Source organism: Lepus europaeus, chromosome 11 (genome assembly GCF_033115175.1).
Source record: "Lepus europaeus isolate LE1 chromosome 11, mLepTim1.pri, whole genome shotgun sequence".
Taxonomy (NCBI): Eukaryota; Metazoa; Chordata; class Mammalia; order Lagomorpha; family Leporidae; genus Lepus; species Lepus europaeus.
Genome location: NC_084837.1, coordinates 66805326 through 66823372, shown reverse-complemented (window position 1 = coordinate 66823372; position 18047 = coordinate 66805326). Strand labels below are relative to the sequence as shown.

Sequence of the window (18047 nt, the reverse complement as noted above, 5' to 3'; positions counted from 1 at the left end):
CACCAGCTGATGGGGTCTGGGGTGTCCCTCTCCTGAAACAAAAGTTTTAAAAGAAAAAAAGGAAAGAAAAGTCAGAAAGATTTATTTATTTATTTGAGAGAGAGATCTTCAATTCGTTGATTCACTCCCCAAATGCCAAGAACATGGAACTCCATTAGGATCTCCCACATGGATGCCAGGGGCACAGGTACTTGGGTCATCTTCCATTGCTTTCCTGGGTGCATCAGTAGGGAGCTGGATCAGAAATGGAGCAGCTGGGACTAGAATCCTATACCACTCTGGTACAGGATGTCAACATTGTTGGCAGCAGCTGTGCCACAATGCCAGCCCTAATCCACACTTTACTAAAACAAGATCAAAATATCCCTTAACTGTCAACTGAAATTAATTTAGGAATGAGGAAAAAATTCTGTTTATGCTTCTTATGGTAAAAACCAGTTTTCTAACTCAGAAATATCTTTTTTAACCTAATTGAAAAGGATCCAGAAAACAAAGTCTTCTACAGAAACCACAAACAGGATGAAAGAAAGCAAAAGAAGGAAGTAACAGAGGTTAATCCAAGGGTCACTGGGAGTACACACAACACAGTTGCAGCCAGAACAGATAACTCTGATGGTGGGAGGACCATCGCCTTGATTCAAAACCAAAACTCAGGGTAGGTGCTTAGCCTAACTGTGAAGACATAGTTGTTAACACCTGTGACCCATGGCAGACTGCCTGGGTTCAACACTCTGGCTCCTGACGCCAGCATCCTGCTCACGCAGGCCCTGGGAGGAAGAGGCGATGACTCATGTAGTTGTGTTCCCACCATCCACATAGGAAACCTGGAACTTTGGGGGAGTGAATCAGTGGGTGAGAAATTAAAAAACAAAACCTCAGTTACATAGAATCCACAAAACGTGGATCTGTGGTGAAGACCACAGATGCAGACACTAACCTCGAGGGAGGTGCTAAGGACTCCCCTGCTGTGGGCAGATACTCTGCTGATCGCCAAACCGAGCAGATGGTTCCTTGGAGAGAACGGAGCTAGTGAGAGGCTGAAGCATGCGCAGCTGACTTCCTGGACCCAGTATGTGCAGGGTCTGTTTTATTGTCCCCCGTGGTCCTGGAGGCCTCACAGCTGACCTTTGAGGGCCATGATCTATAAATAGATAAATAAACAAACATTTTTTAAAATGTGGGACCTAGGAAAACTTATTCAATCTCTGTACTTCTCTGCTATAAAATGAGGGTAATGATGTTGAACTCATTGGGTTACTGTGATTAATGGTCATTGTGTTAGGATACCCAGCATTCTCAGCAGAGGGTCTGGCCCACGGGAGGCACTTGGCTTTGGCTGTCATTATCAGTCGCTCCTCTTTGGCACAGCTGCTTAGTGTTCTATTGCATGAGTGACAACAGTGCTGAGAGACTTTGTCTCTCATTGCAGGTGCTCAAGAACACACACAGGGGGCCGGCGCCGTGGCTTAACAGGCTAATCCTCCGCCTTGTGGCGCCGGCACACCGGGTTCTAGTCCCGGTTGGGGCGCCGGATTCTATCCCACGTGCCCCTCTTCCAGGCCAGCTCTCTGCTATGGCCCGGGAAGGCAGTGGAGGATGGCCCAAGTGCTTGGGCCCTGCACCCACATGGGAGACCAGGAGAAGTGCCTGGCTCCTGGCTTCGGATCAGCGCGATGCGCTGGCCGTGGCAGCCATTGGAGGGTGAACCAACAGCAAAGGAAGACCTTTCTCTCTGGCTCTCTTTCTCTCACTATCCACTCTGCCTGTCAAAAAAAAAAAAAAAAAAAAAAAAAAAAAAAAGAACACACACAGGTGGGTGTTTGGCACAGTGCTTAAGTCGATGCTTGGGATGCCTGCATCAATGTATCAGAATGCCTGGGTGTGAGTCCTGGGTCCACTCTCCATTCCATCTTCCTGCTAATATTCACACTGGAAGGCAACGGGTGATAGCTCAAGTGTTTAGGTCCCTGCCACTCAGAGAAGGGAGAAGAGATTGAAATCCAGGTCCTTGGTTTTGTCTTGGCCCAGCATTGGCATTGTCCTGGCCCAGGCATTTGGAGAGTGAACCAGCAGGTAGAAGATCTCTATCTCTGTTTCTGTCTCTCACACACATATAACACACACAATGGCTCTTCTGAAATGAATGAGTAGCAGGCCCAGAACTCAGGACTCTGCCGCTGCTTCTGTGCTGTTCCCAGTACCACACAGGGTACCCACAATCCCCCCTGAAACCAAAGAGGTCTGGAGGGAGCAGGCTTCCCATTGCTTGTTGCTCAGTGAGGTTGCCATCTTATTTGGCCCCTAGGCTGTCTCCAGGACAGGAAGCTCTAGGCACAGGGGAGTCCTAGTCCTTAGGGCTCAGCTTCTCCTCTATATAGAAAGTCACCAGGTAGCAGCATTGTCTCCCCAGGAGCCCCCCTGCCCCACACACCCTCAGCCCCACCACCCCTAGCCACTCTGGATTAGCTGCAGATGTGGGCAGGAGGGAGGGACTCAGAGCTGAGAGTGAGGTCTGGCTGCTTCTCAGGCTACAGAACACATTCAGAGCTCTGTTCATGTGTGTAGGAAACCTGTACAGTGAGGCCTGGCCGTGGCTTCTGGGAGTCCTTGTCCAGTGGGAATCAGCCATCCAGGGCTCCTGGGTCCAGACAATCCTCTGAGTGTTCACAGGGGCGGGGCAGGTAAGAGGAAGCCCTGAGTGTGTTTACTGGGTCCTCTCTGCCCCCTCCACGCCCACCCTCCAGCCTTCAAAACTGGTGCCATCTCTTTTCCCTGGCAGGCAGAGGGAAGAGCTGGAAATAGCAGGTCATGGCCAGGCTGAAGCCTCTCCTGCCACCCTGGGAACTTCGTAGATAAACTTTCCAGCACCTCAGCAGACTCACAGGTAGCAAGTCTTGGGGACCATCCACTGTGCTCACTTAACAGGCGGAGGGAAGGTTTGTTGAGGGAAGGGCCAGAGAATGAGCACATGATAAGCACAGCCACAGTGCTATTCACCTTGCAAAGAACTTCAAGACTGTTGCATTTTATCCTGTGACAACCCTGGGGGAGGTCTTAATTTTCCTATTTGAGAGATGAAGACCTGAGGCTTGCAGAAGGCAGGTGCATTGGCCAAGGTCATAAGGAAATGTTTATTTCTGCAAGAGGCCCAAGATACACCCCGGCCTCTTCCTTCACCATCTTTCCGATGAAGAGAGCGTTTCCTCCGCTCACTGACAGGACAGAACTGGATGACGGAGTCCAGCGGGGTCAGTCTTCCCCTCCATAGCGTCTCCCCCTCTGGAGGCCCGCAGTGGTGCGTGTGCAGCCAGGAGTGGGGATTTAGTCTGGGGTACAGGAGCAGTCCAGGTGGGGCTGGCCCAGGACAACTCTGGCTGGAGCCTGTCTGTCCCTGCGCTGTCTGGAAAACCCAGCTTCTCCCTGCAGCCAGCAGCCGCAGCCCGCAAAGGCCACAGCTGAGTCACTTTCTTCACTCTGCCCTGGATTACCGGGGCCCTGCCTCGCGGCCTTTTCCTCATTCACTCTCTCTCAGATCATGCACTGGCCTCCTGCTTGCTGATAACATTTCTTTTCAGAAGTTCATTAGAACCATCAATCTTTGATAGCATCACTGCTGACAGACCCATCCCATCGCACATGATGGGTGATGGGGGGAATGATTCACTTTGGTGTTCTTGAAAGCAGGAAGTGCAAATATGCAAGCACACTCAGAAGTCTACACTGTTAAGCTACATGCGTGCAGATTATGTATAGGAATGGGTGTTCCGTGTGCTGGTTAAGATGTTGCTGGGTGGGGGGGCCGGCGCTGTGGCCAGCGGGTTAACGCCCTGGCCTGAAGCGCCAGCATCCCATATGGGCGCTGGTTTGAGACCCAGCTGTTCCACTTCCAATCCAGCTCTCTGCTGTGGCCTGGGAAAGCAGTAGAAGATGGCCCAAGTCCTTGGGCCCCTGCCCCCACGTGGGCGACCTGGAAGAAGCTCCTGGATCCTGGTTTCAGATCAGCGCAGCTCTGGCCTTTGTGGCCAACTGGGGAGTGAACCAGCAGATGGAAGCCTCCCTCTCTTTCTGCCTCTCCTTCTCTCTCTGTAAATCTGACTTTCAAATAAATTAAATAAATCTTAAAAAAAGAAAAAAAAAAACTGCTGTATTTAAAAAAAAAAAAAAAAGATGTTGCTGGGGCACCCTGATCTCAGAGAGCCTGATTCAAGTGCTGGCTCTGCATCTGATTCCAGCTTCCTGCCAATGCATCTTGGGAGGCAGCTGACGATAGCTCAGGTGCCTGGGTCCCTGCTACCCATGTAAGAAACTCACATTGAGTCCTGGGCTCCCGGTTTCGGCCTGGCCCAGCCCCAGATGCTGCAGGCATTTGAGGAGTGAGCCAGCAGATAAGAAACATCTGTCTGTCTCTCTGCTTTTCAAATAAATTCTATATGTATGTATGTATACACACACAGATACACATAGATATGGCAAGAGAATAAAATAGCAATGTGACAATTGCATTTGAATCCCTCAGAAGACAAAAGTCCCCTAAGAATTATAAATTGGGGCTGGCATTGTGGCATAGTGGCTAAAGCCACCACCAGTGACGACAGCATCCCATATGGGCTCTGGTTCACTTTGGATCCAGCTCCCTGTTAATGGCCTGGGAGAAGTAGCGGAAGATGGCCCAAGAGCTTGGGTCCCTGCTACCCATGTGGGAGTCCTGGAAGAAGCTCCTGACTTCAGCCTGGCTAGCCCCAGCCATTGTGGCATCTGGGGAGTAAAACAACAGATAGATGATCTCTCTGTGTGTCTTCTCCCTCTCTGTAACTCTTTCAGATAAATAAATAAAACAGTTAATAAACTGCCAAGTCTCTTGGGGTCTGAGAATTCAAGATTTGCATCTCAATAACAAATCCAATTACTTTTATGCCCTCCCAGATTTGCACCTATTGGAGCTGAGCCAGAACCAGAAAGGAACATCCTACACAGCACCCCTGCTTCTTCCCAATTACTTATTGACACGTGGTAATGGCACCCAGCATCCCCTGGCATTGAAGTGAGCGGGTGTGGGGGCGGGCTTCCAGCACACAGCCCTGTTGAGGGAATTCTTCCCTGGGACTCCTTCCCCAGCCCTTCATGGGGTGTGTATTTCACGTCCTGTCAGTGGTTCCAAGCTGGCAAGGAAAGCTGATTTTTCTCCTAAGGAAACTGAGGCGTGGAGAAGGCGTGACCTGTCCAAGCCTACGGATGGTGGGGCGCAAGTCCCAGCTTCCCCAAGTGGCTTCATGGCCTCAGCAGCCCTGAGGCCTCGCTCACCCCCAGGAGCCCTTCCACCTCGCTCAGGGCGTGCAGCACCCCCCGGGATCCTGTTAGTGTCACTAGCAGTGCTTCGTGTGCTTGTCTAAGCAGGCCGCCTTTAAAAGACGCACACCCCTTAACGCAACTGTTTTCCTTCTAAAACACAGCGTCAGAAAAGAAGTCAGTAGCACAAAGATGTATGCACAAGGATAGCATTGCCACTTTATCACAGGAACAAAACCCTATCAACTATTCAAATAATCGCAAAATATCGTGATTGCCTTTATAAATGATAGTGTAGTCACACAATGGGATGTGGTGATATAATAGTACGATGTGTGTCATTGTTGGCAGAAAAAATGTCATTTATTAAATGAAAATAAGTAGATTTTCAAAAATGGTATTGAGCATAAAGGGCCCAGTTTCATTAACATAATGGCATTTAAGCCACAGTGGAGGGGAACTATAGTAAAGAGACTTAGGAGACACAACCACATGCAATGTGTTTAGATCTTGATTTCAGTAAATAATATGTAAAAAATAATCACTTTCTTCAGTAAGATAATTAGGGAAAATTTGGCTCAGATGGATTGGGTGATGGATGAGATGAAGGAATTATTGTTAAATGCATTGGATATATTAACAAGAATTATTTGATAATTGTGATTATTTAAAATGATTTATTTATTTGAGAGGCCGAGAGAAAGGTCTTCCATCCGATGGTTCACTCCCCAGATGGCCGCAACGGCTGGAGCTGTGCCGATCCAAAGCCAGGAGCCAGGAGCTTCTTCCAGGTCTCCTACGTGGGCGCAGGAGCCCAAGCACTTTGGCCATCTTCGACTGCTTTCTCAGGCCACAGCAGAGAGCTGGATTGGAAGAGGAGCAGCCAAGACACAAACCAGCGCCCATATGGGATGCTGGCGCTGCAGATGGAGGCGCCAGCTGAGATTTTTTTTTTTAAAGTCCTAATTCGTTATGGGTGAAAACAGGCAAACGTCAAGCAGAGTCCTATTTGCAAGGATAACCCATGGACATGTTTCTCAGGCATGAGATTGCATGGCAGAACTGGAAGGAGGCGCCCAGCGTGCTAACAACCAGGAGAACAGATTATGCTTTCTGTTTTTCACTTATCTGCCTTTGTTTATTTTCTTACAGTTTACAGACGTGCCTGATCAGGGAATACGGTATCTCCTGCGGTCAGGGCACAGCAAACAGCTGACTTGAGCCGCTAGGGATTCCCGCCAAGGAGGAGAGAGCTCCAGGTAGGAACCACGGGCGCCAGCACCGCCCACAGGGAGCTGGGAGCTGAGGCCCTGCGGGCTGGAGCCCATCTTCCCCCCACACCGTCCTCCCTCCCTGTGATGGACTCCCCGGCCTGGCTATGCTGGGTCTCTGTGTGACCACTCGCCCAGCTCTGGGCTGTGCAGACCCCCCAGGACCACACCTGGGAGGCTGAGGCCGAGGACCAGACAAGGTGATGCTCAGGATGCAGGTGTTCCCAAGTGCGCACACACACACACACAGTGCTTGAACCGAAACCAGAGAAGACCCTTCCCACTCAATCCTGAAGAATACCCCCAAAGGGGTCCTCACTCCCCAGAGCCTCTGGTAGATGGTGACCCATCCCATAAAACATTAGTACCCAGAGGCTGGCACCGCGGCTCATTTGGCTAATCCTCCGCCTGCAGCGCCGGCACCCCGGGTTCTAGTACCAATTGGGGCACCGGATTCTGTCCCGGTTGCTCCTCTTCCAGTCCAGCTCTCTGCTGTGGCCCGGGAAGGCAGTGGAGGATGGCCCAAGTGCTTGGGCCCTGCACCCCATGGGAGACCAGGAGAAGCACCTGGCTCCTGGCTTTGGATTGGCGCAGTGCGCCAGCCGTAGAGGCCATTTGGGGAGTGAAACAATGAAAGGAAGATCTTTCTCTCTCTCTCTCTCTCTCTCTCTCTCTCTCTCTCTCTCTCTCTCACTGTCTAACTCTGCCTGTCAAAAAAAAAAAAAACCATTAGTGCCCAGAGACCTCAGATCCTCTGGCACCAACCTTCAGTTGCCAAGGGAGGGAACTAAGCCTCCAATTGGGGAGGTGACTTGGCAAACCACACAGTGAGTTAGTGGCTGCCCCAGGATTAGATAGAAGTCAGGAATCCTGGCATCAAGTCCTCTTTTTTTTCAATTTGAGAGGCAGAGTTATAGAGAGGCAGAGACAGACAGAGAGAAAGGTCTTCCATCTGCTGCTTCACTCCCCAGTGGCTACAACTGTCAGGATGGGCCAGGACAAAGCCAAGAGCTAGGAGCTTCCTCCGGGGCTCCCACGTGTGATGTAGGGGTTCAAACACTTGGACCATCTTCCATTGCTTTTCCCAAGACAGTAGCATGGAGCTGGATTGGAAGTGGAGCAGCTGAGACACAAACTGGCATCCACTGGAACGGGAAACCAGCATCATAGGCAGTGGCTCCAGCTGCTGTGCCACAGTGCCATCCCCACGGCACGCAGTCCTCTAAAGCACACTGCCTCTCACAGGCCAGATGGGCCCAAGCCCTGAGGACAAGGCTCGCCCTCAGCCACCCCCCTCACCCCCGGCACCACTGATAGGAAGATGCACTGAGCAGTCTGCTGCAGGGAACTCCACCCACATGCCATGCCCACCCACAGGTGCTGAGGGAGGGAGCTCCATGTCTGAGTCAGCCAGGACCTTCAGAGGAGCAGGAAGCCCACAGAGAGGGGCAGAGCTGTGGGAGCATGGAGGGCAGCTTCAACATGGCAGCAGCTGTCCCACAGAGGATTTGCTGATGTCTCAAAGGCACTTCCTGAGCTCCTCTCTGAGCCACATTACTGCTGCCCATTCCCCCACCCTGCTCCTCCCTAAGGCCTAGAAGAATTCCCCATCTGGAGGGGGACAAGGATGGTGGAGACCTGCTGGGCATTGCTACCTGCAGCCAGCCCACCAGGTGTCCAGAGCTGGATGGACATTGCTTCCTTGTCATTTGCCCTAAGTTGACGTCAAGAGCAGCAGACAGTTCTGGGAAATAGCAAATAGCAAATATATCCTATCTGTCTCCTGACCTCTGGCTCTGCCAACTCCCAGACAGGCCTTCTTTGCACAAAATAGGAGGCAGAGAAGAGGCGGGACCTTCCTACACAAGAAAGACTGAGAGGGGAAGGTGATTGGAGAACCAGACATTGGAGCCAGGAGTGTTCACACCAGCATGCGCTGTGGCTGGGGGTGGATCCTGCAAGAGGGAGTTGCTGGAGCCCACATGTCCCTTTCTCATCGGGGGTCCTTGGGCAGCTTCCCTTTCCAGCTGTGAGGTTACCTGTAGGGTCCTTTTCCCCAGCTCTCCACCCCTCCACCCCACCCCACCCCGGCACTGGGAGTGCCACCTGGGTGGGGTCCTCAGTGTTGACTGAAAGCTAACTGGTGCCAGGTGCTGGTGACAGAGCACACAGAGGTGGCCCAGCCTTCCCAAGGTTGGGGAGCATGTGGGGAATTCATAGTCCTGGTTCCGGGACTGAATCACTCAATATTGATTGAGTGCTTAGTGGAGGTGGTGGTAGGAATGAATTTCTGGGCTTCCTTGGCTCCTTCCAAGCACGAGATGTTTCTGGAAGGGTGCAGAAAGAAGGGAACCCTGGCTCTAGCTCCGTGATCCTAAGTTGGGCCCTCATAGCCCTGGTCACTCACGGAGCAGCCAGGTCTTAGCTCACACACACCACTTGTGCCACCTCCACCTGCTCTGTCCGTTCAGGTTTGGAAATGGGGAGAATCCCTGCACTATTTCCGAAGGTTTCTTTGCTCTTCATAATCACCTGTGTGTCCATTTAACAGACCAGAAACTAGGCTCCAAGACATTGGCTTAGAAGATCAATCCCGGGGCTGGCGCTGTGGCGTAGTGAGTTTAGCTGCTGCCTCGATGCTAGCATCACACATAGGTGCTGGTACATGTTCCGTCTGCTCTGCTTCCCATCCAGCTCCCTGCTAATGCAGCTGGGAAGGCGGTGGAAAACGGCCCAGGTCTTTGGGAACCTGCACCTACATGGGAGAGCTGGATGCAGTTCTGGGCTCCTGGCTTTAGCCTGGCCCAGGCCATTGTGACCTTTTGGGGAGTGAATCAGTGGATGGAAGATCTCTGTCTCTCCTTCTCTATGTAAGTGTGCCTTTCAAATAAATAAATGGATCTTAAAAGAAAAAAATCAAGCCTAAGCATGGTTGTGAATCAGTGGCATGTCTCTGTGCGTGTGGCCCTCTTCTCTGCAGCTCCCAGATCCCTTTCATGTTCAGTGGCCTCCTTACATCAGTCAGGACACTTCTACTGGAAGAATTCTTTCTCATTCAATTTTTGAAAAATTTTTTTATTTATTTCCATCCTTTACTCAAAAGGTAGACAGACATAGACATCTTCTCTCTACTGGTTCACTCCCCAAATGCCCACCACAGCTGGGACTTGGGCAGACCAAAGCCAGGAGCCGGGAACTCCATCAGGGTCTCCCACTTGGGTGGCAGGGATGTGCATGCCTCAGTCATCACCTGCTGCCTCCCAGGATGCATATTAGCAGGGAGTGAGAACTGAAGATGAGCGGGGACTCATACCCAATACGGGTTCCAGCAGCTCTCCAGTATGGGATGTGGTCTGCCGAGAGGCCAGTTATCCACGGCACCAAACGCCTTCCCCACCTCTTTCCATGTTAAAGGAGCCTTGGACGCCACGGAGCTAGATGGAGAGAGCTTTGAGAGAGGGCATATGGCAAGTCTGGTCCTAGCTAAGCAGGACTCAGAGGAAAATGAACAAGTAGGCTGGGCTGTGTGACCACTGAGTGTGTGTGTGTGAGTGTGAGAGAGTGTGTGAATGTGAGTGATGTGTGGACAGTAGTCTCAGGACCCCACCTTCCTTAAAGCGGGAGAGAGAGCAAAAGCAGCGTGTGACCTTGAGCACGTTACTTGATTTATTTCCTTAGCTGTAAAACAATCAGACACTTTGGCTTTGCTGCAAGGATGAGAGGTGATTCACATATAGTTCCTACAGTCCATGAAATTCTATTTGATGCAGAAAATGTGTCACCTGCAAAAATCCTGGGATTCTTCCCTCTGTGAAGTGGGCAACCTCGGTCCACTCCTCCTTAAACAAGAATAAACGGCAGCAGGAGCCAGACACCAGCAACAGAGTTGATTATGCGCAACAGTTTGAGGAGTTCCAGGCCCTGGTCGTAGCCTTCCCTGGGCAGAAAACTCACCCTCCACCCACAACCGAAGTGAGGGATTAAAGGCTGCAACTCAAGTTACACCACGGCTACTATATCCTCATTCTTGAATAATCATTTCAGTGCCCAAACTGGGCACGATGTGGTTTGGATCCGAATCTTACATAGAAAAAAAACCCCACAATTAAAATAAGACAAGTTCAGAAAATGTCATTCTGACAGACAGAAAGATAGCAAGGCCTTAAGTGGCTATGAGACGGAGAAGGGATTTGTCTAATAACCCAAATGAAATGGAATTATCTAAGAATCAGTGAGGGAGCCTTGGAGCAGAAGCTCTTTCTGCAGGGGAAAGTCAGGTGCCTGGACCAAACCTTCAAGGTCTCCTGGTTGCCTAGCGGCAAGGGAGCCCGGTAGGGCAGGGATGGGGAGCACTGGGAAGGTGGTTCCTGGGCTGGCGCAGCAGAGGACAGACTTCTCAGGGGCAGAAGAGGCCCTGTTCCAGCGGTGCTGACTGAGACGTGCCCTCACCGTTTCCATCTTTGGGGAATGCAAGCTGGCTTGATCTCACAGTGGGTTTCGGTTCTACACATCCGTTGGGTTTTTAAGCCACCCCTAACCCAGGAAAATCAGTCCCTTTTGTCCCACTCCTTTTATCATCAAACCCAATAGCATTCATCAGTAGAAACACTGTGCTATAAACTACAACTGCTGACAATCTCCCCTGAGTTACAGATTTGCATGAAAATCAGCCTCTGGGCCAATTAAATCTCAATGAAATTGTTGCTCCTGTGAAGCCCCCATTCCCCACCTAGCCTGTTCCCATGGCACCAGGAAGCCAAGGGCTAGGCCTGCCTCCTTACTCAAAGGCACGTCAGGAAGAAGGGAGTTCCCGGCACCTGCCTGTCCAACTCTGCTCTACTTGGTAAACTCTGTTCAGCATGAACAGGTCATCCTGGCCTCAACTTCCCCCAAGCCATCCCTTCTTGTGTCTTTAAGGCACACCAGTTCCTCCGTGTAAGGCTCTCCGCTCATATGAATTATTTTAGTTATTCTTATCATTCAGAAGAAGGCTATGTGTCAAAGCCCACCCCTGCCCAGCCATTCAGCCTGGAGCCGCTGAGAGGCAGGGACCGGGGCAGAGCCCAGGGGACATCAGGGATTCTGGTCATCCGGGTCACACTTGAGCATGACTTTCACCCCCAGGCCTCGCTTGGTTGTTTCAAAGGCCTCAAGAGCTTTCTCCAGAGGAAACCTATGAGTGACTAAGGGCTTTACATTCACAGACTTGGACGCAAGCATGGAAATTGCTACTGGCCACCTGTAAAAAGGAAAAAGAAAAAAAAAAATCACAAACGTTATAGTCAGCTTTCAGGGAGAAAAGAGCCAGGCCCCCAAAACTACCAGGGTCGGCTTAGCCATATTTACTTACGGCACTGCCGTTCGGCAAGGCCGAGTTTACAGCCCAGCTGCGGAGGCCGCACAGCCTTTGGCTTGCAGTTGGCTTGCAGGTGCGGAGCCTGACTGCAGTTGTCCCCTCTCCTCCCTCCTGCCCCTCTGCCTGGATCCCCCTATTAGGGAGGCCACTGGGAAGGAGGCCCCACAGCCTGAGGAAGGGCAGCCCCGGCTGAGCCACTCGCACCTGCTGGGCCTGGAGTTAGAGCCTCTAAAGCTAACGGCGACAGCAAGGCTGGCCCAGACGGATAGAGGGGCCTCGCAGGGAGATGGGGAGCTGCAGAATGTGGGGGGGGGGGTGTGTGTCAGTTAAACCGCCCCTCCTCCCCAGGGTGGGACTTGATTTTTTTACTGTTGTCCTCCTCTTCCCCTTTAAAGGGGAAAGTGGAGACAGGGTCACTTCAGGACATGGAGAAGAGAGGAGGTGGGGGATGTGGGGCGGAGCCTCAGCGAGAGTTGCCTCTTAATCCCCTCCCTCCTGCAGAGGAGTAGGTGTTCTCCCTCTGGATCCCTATCATATCGCGTGGCCGTCCCTGCGGCCAGGGAGTGCCCCTTGTGAATAAACAGGCAGCGACTCTTGGTCCCAGAGGCCACGCAGGGCCTGCCCTGGTCCTGCTGGCGGCTGGCCAGCCAGCTCACCCACAGCACACTCACGTGTTGCAGTATCGAAACACGCCCTTGATATCCACCTCCCGCAGGGCGGCGTGCACCAGTGGTATGGTGGTCATGTCGGAGCCCAGCCCCACAAGCACCAGGGTCCCACCAGAGCGCGTGGCCTAGGGAGGAGGCAGAAACAGGAGAACTCAGAAGAAAACGTGGACCTCCCGCTTCCTGTAACCTATCAATCCCTCTGAGCCGGGCAGGTGGGACCCCAGAGGTTCCAGGCAACACGGTCCTTGCTGGCTGCTGAACTCTTCCATGTGGGGATCCAACCCAGCGGTGCAGCAGGGTGGATGTTATCTTCTGCACAGTTCCTGAAATAATGCACTTGCCCCGGGCCAGCGCTGTGACGCAGCAGGTTAAGTGGCGGCAGCCTACCAGGCTCCTCATGGGTGAGAAAGGATGAGGGTAGGAGATGGCCTGGCACCCGGGAGGGCCCCGGGAGCGGCCTGTTGTGTTTCGACTGAAGCGGCAGCGTCACTCACAAGCCGCCTGGGACATGCTGCTGCCCCCATTAGAAAAGTAGGACAGACATGTCGAGGATGAGAGCGAGCCACAGAACACTCTCGATTGGGAAGTTTTCCAGGAACACGGTTTCGCCCTCAGCACTTCTTCTATGTGGAAGTGAAGGGGGCTCCTCCCAAGCTGCCGGAGGTCACCCGTGTCGAGCTGCAGCTGACTTTTGGAGCCAGCGCAGGTGCTTACCCAGCGCCCGGCAGACACCTGCACGCAGCAGTGCATAGAACCCAGGGCTTGTTCTCTTTCCCCTCCTTTTTCTCATACTTGACCTGTTGATGCCACTCCCTGCCCCCACCCTAGCTCCCTGTCAGATTCCCAGGAATTGCTGGGGGGCTGCTCAGGGGCAGGTCAGGCTAGCATGGCAGAGAGCAGAGCAGTAGCCAATGTCCACCCCGAGAAGTCTGCTCACTTGGTGACTAACCCACATCACAGCTGTCACTGGGCTCCATGACTCCAAGACTGCAATTTCTCCTCAATAAACAAGAAGTGGGGCTGGTGCTGTGGCATGGCAGGTAAAGCTGCCGTTTGGGACACCAGCATCCCATTTGGGAGCCGGTTTGAGTCCCGGCTGCGCCACTTCTGATCCAGCTCCCTACTAATGTGCCTGGGAAAGCAGCAGAAGATGGCCCAAGTGCTTGGGCCCCTGCACTCATGTGGGAGACCCAGAAGAAGCTCCAGGCTTCAGGTCAGCTCAAGGCAGTGCAGCCTTTTGGGGAGTGAGCCAGTGGATGGAAAATCTTTCTCTCTGTCCTACCCCCTCTCTCTCTGTAACTCCAACTTTCAAATAAAAATAAATCTTTTTTTTTTTAAAAAGACCACCAAGATAGGGCTTTCCTGCACTCCCCCGAGAGCACAGTTCCCAGTCCTTGTTCCTCCTGTGGTCTTTCTATCAAGATTCCTATTTTTATGGCCACAGACAGGATCTTGAAATCACCTCCATCCTAAAGGTCTGGCAGGTGACAGTTTTCAAGTCCCAAGCCTGTCTGCTATCTTGTTTGAACTCTACGATGCCTCAGTGAAGACAAAGGTGGGTGTTACTACCTTGGGTGGGGGGCACATCTAAGACAACAGAGATGCCAGAAGATGAACTTGTCCTGCCTGGGGGCCAGAAAGCAAGTCAGTGAGCTGCTCGCTTCTGCCCCATGCCCTCTCCCCCGCCGGCAGGCTGCCCCGGGCTCACTCACATAGATGCCCGCCTGGATGGCGGCCTCTGCCCCCGTGCACTCGATGGTCACGTCTGGCTTGCGCCCCAGCAGCCCTTCCACTTTGCTGGCCACTTCCTTAGGGCTCTCCTTGGAGATCTGGAGGACGAAATCGGCCCCGACTTCCTTGGCTATGGACAGCCGAGAGGCAGACAGATCTGGAGGTGAACAGAGTTTCTTTCAGACGAAGAAAGCGGATGATGGGTTACGAAGAGAGTAAAATGGAGGGGCAGGATCTGACGGCAGCAAAGCTCGGGGAAGTGGGTTGTGTCGCTGTGCCCAACACATGGGCTCCTCGCACCCTTACTGCCCCACAGCCCAGGCAGCTACACATACACGCACACACACACATACACACACACTCCCAGATCAACCTCTCCTCACACAAAACACAGATGCACACCCTCCTACATGCCGCACAGCGCTCGCCTGCACACACTCTCATAGCATTCCACACTTACTCAGAAAACCTCTCACACATTCACACTCATGTCCCTCCATGCCTCCCACCCAAACCACATAGCGCCGCACACACCTTTGCCTCCTGAGCTCAAACAGATCCAGGGCAGAACCTCCTCTTAGGACCAAGGGGCCAATACAGGCAGCTGAGGCCCACATACAAAATTCCACTCCCCCTCTCCACAAGAGAGCCTTGTTCTGAGCTCTCAGTGGCTCATGCCTGGGTGGGCTTTTCAGCCCTGGACAGAGGAGACAAGACAGGAGCTCTGCAGAAACCCAGTAGCTCAGAGAGCAAGTGGGTCTCATGTCCCAGGCCCAGACTACGAGCCCAGCTATTTCCCCCGGAAGGAACTTTAAGAAGAAAGCCTCTTACCAGTCACCACTACCTGACCCGCTCCCATGGCCTTGGCCACGAGCAAAGTGAGCAGCCCGACTGGTCCTAAACAAAGCAGAAGATGGGGGATGTTTGTGAATTGTTATTGTTTTTTAAAGATTTCGTTATTCATTCATTCTTTCATTTGAAAGGCAGAGTGACAGAGAGAGAGAGAGAGAGAGAGGGAGAGAGACCTTTCATCCGCTGGTTTGCTCTCCAAATGCCTGGAACAGCCAGGACTGGGGCAGAGTGAAGCCAGGAGCCAGGAACTCAGTCTGGATCTTCCACATGGTGGCAGGAACCCAAGTCTTTGGGCCATCATTTCTGCTTCCTAGGTGAATTAGCAGGAAGCTGACTAGAAGCAGAGCAGCCGGGCCCGATACCAGGCACTCCATAGGATGTAGGCATCCCAGGGGCAGCTTAACCCATTGCACTCCAGTGCCCACCCTGCGTTTGTGAATCATTAGACATCAGCTCTCCCCTTTGTCCAGGCCACAGACAGGAACCATATCTTTCTTGTGCCTCTAGAACCTATCCCAGTGCCGTGCACACAAAGAGACATTAACAGCTGCTGTTGAGACCAGAAGTGAGCAAATGCACAGAGAATTGTTTATGGGAAATACCTGGAGCTCGGTTCTGTTTCTCCTTGGGCACTGCTTGGAGCTAAACTCAAAGAACCAGAGGGTGGAAGGAAACGTGCACTTTGTTAGTGAATAAGGAGTCCCAGGGAGCCTGGATGCTTTGTGTGACCCTGCCTTCCTGAGAACCACCACTGCACTCCAAGGAGACACACACTCTTCCCAGGGGTCTCTGAGGCTCAGCCTGCGGGGGCGGTATCCTCAAGTGAGCTGGCTCCCTGGGTTCACCCTGTTGCTCAAGTGGCTCCAAGATACTCAGGTGCCCAAGATCACCCGCTTCCCTGCGGTGTCTACAGGCCATGCCCACTTTCGGGGAGCAGAAAAATGGCCTTCCACAACTGGAGCAGGCCCCTCCGCCCTGGTCCTCAGAAGCAGCCGCCCTGCCAACACCTGGTTCTGCACTTGTGTCCTCCACGATTGTGAGGCCCTGCGTTTCTGTCATCTAAGCCACAAAATCAAAAAACCTACGCCCCCAAAATGAGGCAATGCAGAATCTCTGAGGGGGTTTGCTTTTTGCACATGCTCCTTTAAAAACAATTTTGTGAGTTCCTCTAGAAAGTCAAACATTGGAAAATAATACCTGAAATGTCCAAAAAAGGGTGACTAGTTAACTAAACTGTAGGGGGATTTTAAAAATGATGTCATAACTCTGCTGCAACATGGGAAAATTCACAATATTTTGATTTTTTTTCAAAAAGAACAGGCAAAAAGAGCATATTTAGTACAGTCTCATTTAAAAAAAAACACAAAATGAAAAGATTCTGCACAAAAATGTTAAGTGGTTCTTTCAGGCTAACGGGAATTCTGTGTGTGTGTGCATGTATGTATGCACGTGTGTGTGGTGTGTATGTAGCTTGTTTTCCTTTTCTATGGCAAATGATTATTTGTGCAGATTTTAAATGACCCCGTGTCCTGAGTCCTGCAGCCTGCTGGCTCCCTGGGGCAAATCCACTCTTCTCCCATCACTCCTCTGCAGAGAGCCCTGCCAGGGCAAGTCACTCCCACACGTGCATGAGAAAGGCCAGATCACAGCCGCCAAAGGGGGAGATGCTGCCTGGATCCCCGGCATGAGTTGGACCGAGGCTGCTGGGCTTGGTTCTGGGGGGCTGGAAGCAGGGAGCAGGAGAAGGCAGGGAGCTGCAGCCCCACTGGGGGCGGAGCGCGGGCTCCTTGGCCAGGAGAATGGGCCCCGCCTCCCCTATGCATAAGACGACGAGGCAGTCACTGCTCCGGTATGATTTAAAGTTCCAAAATCCACCCCCCCTCCCCCCCTTTACTCCCAACAAATACTGCCCTAGCTTCCTGGGAAGAGTTCAGAAACAATCACAAGACTCATGTTTTGAGAGAACAAGAGAGGCAGGTGTTTGGCCTGGCGGTGAGGACGCTGGTTAGGATGCCTGCATTCCCCGTCAGAGTGCCTGCATCTGAGTTCCAGCCCAGGCTCCTAATTCCAGATTCCTGCAGATGCAATGGTCGTGGCTCAGGTAGTTGGGTTCCTACCACCCATGCGGGAGACCCAGTCTGTGTTCCCAGCTCCGTGGCTTCTGCCCTGCCCCAGCTCTGGGCATCAGCTGCCATTCGGAGGATGAACCAGCAGAATGTCTCTCTCTCTCTCTCTCTCTCTCTCTCTCAAATGAAGAAATAAATAAGTAAATAAAGAGGCAAAAAGATTACATTGCCCAGGAAATGTAGCATTAGTCGCTGTCATGTTGCAGATATTTATTTAGCCAAGTGCTGATCATGGAGGGAATGGGACTCTATAACCCTCCCCTACCCAGAGAGGTTCTAGACCAATCGCAGCCCTTGGAGGGGGGATGAAATGAGAAGAGGGGTTCCTGCGTCCCCAGTGAATGAGCTCATAACTAAGGTGTCATCTCCTTACCGGCTCCGCACACAAGGACGCTGTTCCCCAGGGTGACGCCACCTCGCCGGCAGGCATGGATCCCCACAGACATCGGCTCAATGAGGGCTCCTTCCTCAAAGGTGATACTGTCAGGAAGCCTGCAGAGTCATTTGGCACAGGTTAGGTCTACGGGGTTAACTGTATCATATTGCGCACTCGCACGGTTACAGTAACAATCACAGTTGAGATTCACTGAGCATTTACTTAGGTGCACTAAGCAAACTGCATATTCACGCACATCCTTGGAGCAGTTCTGTGGCAGGTACCACCACTCCAGTTTACAGATGAGGAGACTGAGGGTTGGAGGGCTAAATGACTCACCCCCAAAAGTCCAAAGCTAGGGAGGGGCTCAAAGGGTCCAAA

The 18047-nt window shown here is 52.2% G+C and overlaps 1 protein-coding gene across 1 annotated transcript in view; it reads right to left on the bottom strand.

Annotated features, from left to right (window-relative positions):
- Positions 1-10200: 10200 nt before the first annotated feature.
- Positions 10201-18047, bottom strand: part of SORD (sorbitol dehydrogenase) — a 30489-nt gene continuing 22642 nt past the window's right edge. Inside the window, exons 5-9 of the mRNA XM_062205821.1 lie at positions 17664-17782; positions 15144-15209; positions 14294-14469; positions 12585-12706; positions 10201-11796 (exon numbers count right to left, since the gene is read on the bottom strand). Of these exons, the coding sequence (XP_062061805.1) occupies positions 11631-11796; positions 12585-12706; positions 14294-14469; positions 15144-15209; positions 17664-17782 (649 nt within the window). The 3' untranslated portion in view covers positions 10201-11630. The remainder of the gene's footprint in view (positions 11797-12584; positions 12707-14293; positions 14470-15143; positions 15210-17663; positions 17783-18047) is intronic.